Here is a 7790-nt window from a genome sequence, read left to right as displayed (position 1 = left end):
TGATGAAAATGTTTTGGAAATAGCTAAAGGTGGTGGTTGCTCAGCATCAGTGAATGCAACCAAATTGTTCACTTCAAAATGGTTAATTCTATGTTATGTGAATTTCATGTCGATTAAAATGTATATATACAGGTTGAGCATCCCTAATCTGAAAATCCAAAATCCAAAATGCTCCAAAATTCCAAAATTTTTGAATGCCAACATGATGCTAGAAATGGAAAATTCCATACCTGATCTCATTCCAGAAATCATAGTCAAAATGCAGTTGAAACTCTGTTTCATGCACACAATTACTTAAAATATTGTATAAAATTGCCTTTAGGCTGTGTGTATAAGGTGTATATGAAGCATAAATGAATTTCATGTTTAGTCTTGAGTCTCATTCCCAAGATATCTCATGTATATGCAAATATTCCAAAATCTGAAATTCAAAACACTTCCAGCCCCAAGCATTTCACATAAGGGATACTCAAACTGTATTACTGATCTTGATTCCTGAGTTTTTTGGAACCCCCTTAAATTTTGTGTCTGAGGCAAAGCATTATACCCCCAAGTCTTGGACCTATTCAATTTTACTTTTACCAGGAAATAAACAGGGTAAGAAACCGAAATGATCTTGGACCACACACAAATCTGTGGCTCAGTTCCAGGTAACACAGTGACTCATTTTCTTACTCAAAATTACTTACGGCATGTTCCCTGCCATCCTTTCCATACATCACAGCAAAGGCACGGTGACCTGGACTCTTGCTCGTCATCCTAACATCCTGATCCACTGAACAAAATATGAACACACTTTCTCCCCAGCGAGGTTGTTGGGAAAAATTTAATCAGCTACAGATATTTAAGTACCAAAGGCTGCCTCTGGAGGGAAAAGAAAACTACCCCTCTGGTTCTGGTTCACAGAAGTATGTATTATCAGATTCCCTGTGAGGCTTTACATCCCATGTTTGCCGGAGAACAGAGGGATTCTGTAAGAGTGTAGTGATTTCTTCAGATAGTTCCTTCATCTTGCCTTCAATTATTTCAGATGCTTAAAAGAAAAGAATATAAATATTAGCAACACCAGGAACGGAATAATACAAGTATTTCAATATCTCCAGCTAACCTCTGGACCATTTCGACTTGCTCCAAAAGATCTCCATGTTTGAGGAAAAACTAAATAGACACAGCTTTGCATCTTCCCTGATGAACATGAAGAGATCTCACAGGAAAGCAATGAACGCTTTACAAGTCTTCCAAAAGCTGCTGTCTCTGCTAAAGAACAACTTATACAAGTGAAGGCCTGCCATAATGCCTAGGGCAATCTAGGCACTATCTGCCACTGAGCATAAATTTACTGAAGCTATCCAGGCTGGTATTCTAATAGTGCATAATAGAGCAATAGAAAAATAAGCTGCCCTTGGATACTAAGCCTGTCTCTTGCATCTCCCTACAAAGAAATAAAATACTATTTTATTTTATTTTATTTCATTTCATTTTATACAAATCCAAGGAAATCTGCTCTTCTATGAGTGGCCTAGACCAGTGATCAGCGAACTGTTTTTGTAAATAAAGTTTGATTGGAACACAGCCATGCCTGTTCACTTACATACTGTCTATGGTTGCTTTCCTGCTACAACAGCAGAATTGAGTAGTTGCCACAGGAACTGCATGGCTCATAAGCCTAAGATATTTACTCTCTGACCTTACAGAAAAAGTCTGTCAACCCCTGACCTAGACTATTATGACTCTAACCACAACAGCCCCCACGTATACATTTATAGGTGCACTTATGTATTTTTTTCCTGGTCCAAGGTGCATTCCATTTTCCCCAAACACTAACTCTGGACAGCACTATGGGCTGTCATGCCTGTCCTGCTAACTGCCAGTCAAACGGGAGCATCTCAAAGGAGCAAGATCCTGTGAGGCAAGTCCTATAATATCCTCCTCAATATCAAGATGAATACAGCTTGTCCATGAGAGAAATGAACAATCCTCGAAGATTCCATCTTACCCTCACAGGCAGTCCCCATTATTCCCAGTCATGTATTCGTTTCAGCTTATTTCCAACTCAGCTATCCTTGGCTCTGAAAAGCTGTCATCACTGGCATCACTGTATCTATCACTAGATTAAAAGAAGAACTAATTTAGCAAGCAAGGTATGAAAAAAAACTGGGACAATTATTCAATTTGCAATTTCAAACACATTCCATATTAACCCCTTAGTATGAGAGAAAATACTAAGGAACATTCTTTTAGCACTTTCCAATCACCACAGGAAGAGGTCAGTCCAATCACATGCAATGGCCTCTTTCTTTGGTCAGAGAAACTGATCACTTGTTTTCATCATAAACTGGAAGTTACTTATTCAGAAAATGTTAAAACGCATTTCAACTTAGACTGAAATTTATAATCTTCTGAAGACCACTGATCATTTCTAAACTCGAGTGAAAGCCTTGAAAGTAGATTGCCTTCCTGCCACCATAGCTATTGCTTGCTTTCTACTAGATGTGTTATATTAACAAACTGATTTAAAATGAAAGCCTGAGTTGATGGACCCATTTATTTTCTGTGAATCTACTCTTGTCATACTAGGGCCTAAATCTCAGTCCATCTGAGGTTGAGCATCACTTAGTCCTACTCCTACTGATGTCAATTTGTTCTTCAATGTAATAACATAGCATACGATATTATCTGGATTTTCAGTTTATTTGTTTTTTTCGTTCTTCACTCTTCTGATGACAACTGTTTCCTTTGGCAATGAGGGAGTTCAGGACACACTACCCCAAAATATGGCATCTTGGCATATTGCATATGGCCCATAAGCCTAACATATTTACTCTGTAACCTTACACAAAAAGTCTGTCAGCCCCTGACCTAGACTATTATGACTCTAACCATAACAGCCCCCACGTATACATTGCATGAAGCTGAAGGAATTTGAGACAGCGTGTGCAAGAAGTTCTCTCTGACCTTCCTCTGACCTTACCCCCCGAAGCAGGTCATAACACCCAGGAAGGATTTTTTGACCTTCTCTGAAGCAGGTCAAAAGGCCCTCAGGTGAGAGGTACCCCCAACCCCCATAACCAGAGGAAACGAGCATTCTTATCTCTGAAGACACAGGATCCCAGGGAAGAATCTGAATAAACAGGCCTTACTAAGTTCCCCTACTATATTACCATGAGATCACACTCTTTTTGCTCTATTATAACTCTCCATGAGTCTCTAGTCTTCATCAGGTCTGTTTTAGAAACACTAGAGTTTACCTGTTTCTTTGAGTCTTCATTTCCTTATGAAGGTTCCCATAATACTTAAATAAATTTGTATGCTTTTCTCTCTCTTTTTTAGAAATGGGGCCGGAGTGTGTGTGTGAGGGTGGGGAGGTGGTGCCTCACTGTTGCCCAGGCTAGTCTCCAACTCCTGGCCTCAAAGGATCCTCCCACCTCAACCTTCCAAGTAACTGAGATTATAGGCACCTGCTGCTGTGCCCAACTGTATGCTTTTTGCTTGTTAATCTGTTTTTTTGTTATCAGGGCCTCGGCCATGAACCTACGATGGGTAGAGGAAAAACTCTTTTCTCCCCTCTAGCAACATGAAAGGACTAGAGAACAGTGAACACAGCTGCGTATCCCTGATTACATTAGCCAAATGCTATAATTATTTTCAGCTGCAGTTTGGCTTTTGGCTCTGTGTTTTAAGGACCACAGCACCTCCCTAGATCCAGATCTGTGCTGGCCTCTGTGCTGGAGGATCACAGCGCCTCCTCATTACAGGGGAACTAGTCATCTACAATCAGCAAATTGCACAGGAGCTTGAACTTGGTGGTCATGAGGACTAAGACATGCATATTGGCTCAAGACCCAGAAAACACCCTGCAGTGCCATAAAAAATGTGAACGTACTCTCTACACTTGCCTTGAAATCTTTTCTCCTTCAGACCATGTTTTCACTATGATTTTAGGTCAGCAGCATGAAAGTGTTCCCTTCCAACATTCTCATAGGTCCAAGAGTTGGAGAAATAATTTTCACAATCATGCAAATTTCAAAATTAGAAATGTATGGAATGTCCCGATTACCTTGAGTCACAGACACTATTCAAAATAGGACCAATTATTGACATAAATATCGCCAGGTTGGGTTCCCTTAGAAATACACCTTCTCCATGAGATAGCTCTGCAACTCAACTTTCCCTCTGAGCTGTGGGCTCTGTTTGTGGTTCCTCTTACTCAGTTCCAAATAAATCAGCACACTGATCCACTCCACTAGAGTTCTACTGATCTATGGAGATGATATTACAAGGAAATGTTTAATGCCTGACCCATCCCCAGGCTTGGCCAAACTTTTGCTGATTTATAGCAATAAAAGTTTGAATTCCCGGCCAGGCGCAGTGGCTCACACCTGTAATTCCAGCGCTTTGGGAGGCCGAGGCTGGCGGATCACAAGGTCAGGAGATCGAGACCATCCTGCCTGTCATGGTGAAATCCCGTCTCTACTAAAAATACAAAAAATTAGGCAGGCGTGGTGGCGGGCGCCTGTAGTCCCAGCTACTCGGGAGGCTGAGGCAGGAGAATGGGGTGAACCCAGGAGGTGGAGCTTACAGTGAGCCGAGGTCGCACCACTGCACTCCAGCCTGGGCAACAGAGCAAGACTCTGTCTCAAAAAAAAAAAAAAAAAAGTCTGAATTCCCTAACAGGTGAAATGTTTCCTTTTTTTTTTTTTTCAAGGAAAGGGAACAATTGGAGAAACCCTATGCTGATAGACTAGAAAAGAAAGATTTCACTCTAAACATACTGACTGAATATTAATAAATAAACAAAATAATAGACAAATCTGTATAGACAAAAAGACAATCTGTTTCCTGATTTGCATGCTCACTCCCTTCTCTGACTTTTGAACAAAAACAGCGTAGGTGGTGGGGACGGAGCACTAGAATAAAGAGAGGAGACAGAAGATTCAGAATTGGCAGAAAAGACAACATATGTTAGATAAACATATAAAACAACATACCCTGAAAACCAATCAAGTAGAAAGATACCTCCTAGTTAGGCTTTAGTTCAGAGAAATCACTTCTACTGGTACATAGGAATAACTGAACAATATTTGGGGGGAAAAAACAACAGCCAAAAAAGTTGATACATCCTATCCATGCACTCTCACTGCTCAAATGAAGAATCCTTTCTGGTTCCATGCAACATTTTGTCATAGAATTAGCCAAGAAAGGGGATTTGGAAGTTGCACTCAACTCCCTATCTGAGATGAAATGAAGGTCAAGGATGTTCAAGTGACTTACTTGGCACATAGATCCTTCAAGGTGAAGCCAGAATTCCCATTATACTAGCTCAGGGCACAGGGTGGGGTTTAAGCTGTGCTGCAGGTAGGGCAGTAGGACCCACTAGGGCATGTCCCCTAACACAAGTGACAAGGGCCAAAGGACTGAGGAAATTTCATTTGCTTGGGTGCCAGATTTTACACCCACTTCCGTCCCCATCTCCAAGCCTAGGGAAGAATACAGTGGGCTCATATCTTCCCCCCGACACTCCTGGTTGTACTATTTATGAGCCACGTACCTTTGGACAAGTCCTCGACTTCTGAGTCTAGAAAAAGTGGCAATAATACCTCCAAACTCACCAAAATGTTTTGAGAGTCAAATTAAACTGTATAAACTTGCTCTGAAAACTATACAAAAATATAAGATGTTGCTATTGATGGGGGTTATATATTCATAACTTGGTATCTCCTCAAAAAGTCATGGAAACACAAAGAACCAATAAAAACTGCTAAGTGTATGATTTTCTGAATTGTTTCCTATGCCAAGTATAATTTCCTACCCACATTAGCAAGTGGACTTGGGCGGGCCTGTTTCTAACCTAACAGCTCTCATTTCCTATCTGATGGCTGTCTGCCCCAAGCTCTGCCAACACATCCAAATGGCACAGGCTGAGTTTAACAAAATGAAGCTCAGCTTGAATTTATTCATCTCCAAGGTTAATGACTGGGTTCACTAATTGTCTTTCATATGTGTTCAGAGACTGGGGGTAGGACAATAAAATAAACCATGACACTCAAGAACAGAATTATCAAAATATACGTTACTGCTGAACTTGCTGATTTTAGGACATTCATCTGCCAATAAAAAACAACTGCTAGAAATAAAATGTGGGTCATCTGAATGCAGACCAACAGTGGCTCTTGCACATGCAATAAAATGTGAGTGTATTCTGTGCTACATATGGGCTGTGAGTGCTACTCTATGCCGGATTCATTTCTGTTTCACACAGAACAAACTTAAGTCAAAAGCTAGATGTATCTGGGTATATTTTCATTTAATTCAAGACATCCAGCTGTATCTTAGGACTAACCTATCTTTTTAAGTAATCTTTTATACACACAAACACACACACATGTTTCTCACAGGGAAGAATTATCAGATATTAGAGTCTTGCATGTTAAATTGTATGAAGTGGCATAAAATACAGATATGTCCCTATGTGTCTTGTTACATTTGAACACAGGAAATTTTTAATTTATTTGTTTATTTAAGACAGTGTCTCAGTCTTTCACGTGGGGTGGAGTGCAGTGGCATGATTTGGGCTCACTGCAACCTCCGCCTCCCAGGTTCACGCAATTCTCCTGTCTCAGCCTCCTGAGTAACCAGGATTACAGGCGCCCACGACCATGCCCGGTTAATTTTTTATATTTTCAGTAGAGACGGGGTTTCTCCATGTTGGCCAGGATGGTCTCAAACTCCTGACCTCAAGTGATCTGCCCGCTTCGGCATCCCAAGAAGAGGGGAAAATTTTTAAACTGCACTGTCCAATATGGTAGCCACAAGCCACAGTGGCTATCTAAATTTAAATCAGTTAAAATGAAATAAAATTTAAAATTCCATTCCTCACTTGCACCTGTCACACTGCAAGTGCTCAGTAGCCATGTGTGCCTAGTGCCTACCATATATGATACTGCAGATTATAGAACATTTCTATCAGTGCAGAAAGTTATATTGGATAGTACGTACTGATCTAAAAACAAATGAATAATGATTTTTAAAAAGCAAACTACAGTCACCATGCAATGGTCCTTGTCATTTCCTTTTAAAAAAATTTTTTTGAGACAGGATCTTGCTCTGTCACCCAGGCTGGAGTGCAGTGGCACGATCACAGCTTACTGCAGCCTCAATCTCTGGACTCAAGCGATCCTCCCACCTCAGCATCCCGAGTAGCTGGGACTACAGGCACACGCCACCATGCCCAGCTAACCTTTTATTTTTATTTTTTGTAGGAATGGGGTCTCACTATGTTGCCCAGGCTGGCCTAGAACTCCTGGACTGAAGCAATACTCCCACTTCAGCCTCTCAAAGTACTGGGATTACAGGTGTGAGCCACCATGCCTGGCCAAAAGTTTTTTTTAAAGGTCTATCTACCATTAATTAAAATCACAGCAAATATCTCTTATGCATGCATGTGCCTCCCAAATCATGAAAACTCTCTTTTTAAAACGTATTTTATGGTACCTTTCTTGCAAGACAAAACCAAAATCACCAGCAGCAACACAGAAGAATCACTATACTGACAAGACTTTACCACAATGGTCAACATATAGTTCTTTTCTTTTCTTTTTCTTTTCTTTTCTTTTTTGAGACAGAGTTTTGCTCTTGTTGCCCAGGCTGGAGTGTGATGGCGTGATCTCAGCTCACCACAACCTCCTCCTCCGGGGTTCAAGCGATTCTCCTGCCTCAGCCTCCTGAGTAGCTGGGATTACAGGCATGTGCCACCACGCCCAGCTAATTTTGTATTTTTAGTAGAGACAGGG

The 7790-nt window shown here is 40.9% G+C and overlaps 1 protein-coding gene across 1 annotated transcript in view; it reads right to left on the bottom strand.

The window, feature by feature from the left end:
• Nucleotides 1-808: 808 nt before the first annotated feature.
• CTPS2 (CTP synthase 2) overlaps nucleotides 809-7790 on the bottom strand; it is a 130411-nt gene continuing 123429 nt past the window's right edge. The window contains exons 17-18 of the mRNA XM_011995551.1: nucleotides 1997-2113; nucleotides 809-1033 (exon numbers count right to left, since the gene is read on the bottom strand). Of these exons, the coding sequence (XP_011850941.1) occupies nucleotides 2038-2113 (76 nt within the window). The 3' untranslated portion in view covers nucleotides 809-1033; nucleotides 1997-2037. The remainder of the gene's footprint in view (nucleotides 1034-1996; nucleotides 2114-7790) is intronic.

Source organism: Mandrillus leucophaeus, unplaced genomic scaffold (genome assembly GCF_000951045.1).
Source record: "Mandrillus leucophaeus isolate KB7577 unplaced genomic scaffold, Mleu.le_1.0 Scaffold490, whole genome shotgun sequence".
NCBI classification, from domain to species: Eukaryota; Metazoa; Chordata; class Mammalia; order Primates; family Cercopithecidae; genus Mandrillus; species Mandrillus leucophaeus.
This window is presented reverse-complemented; position numbering and strand designations above follow the sequence as displayed.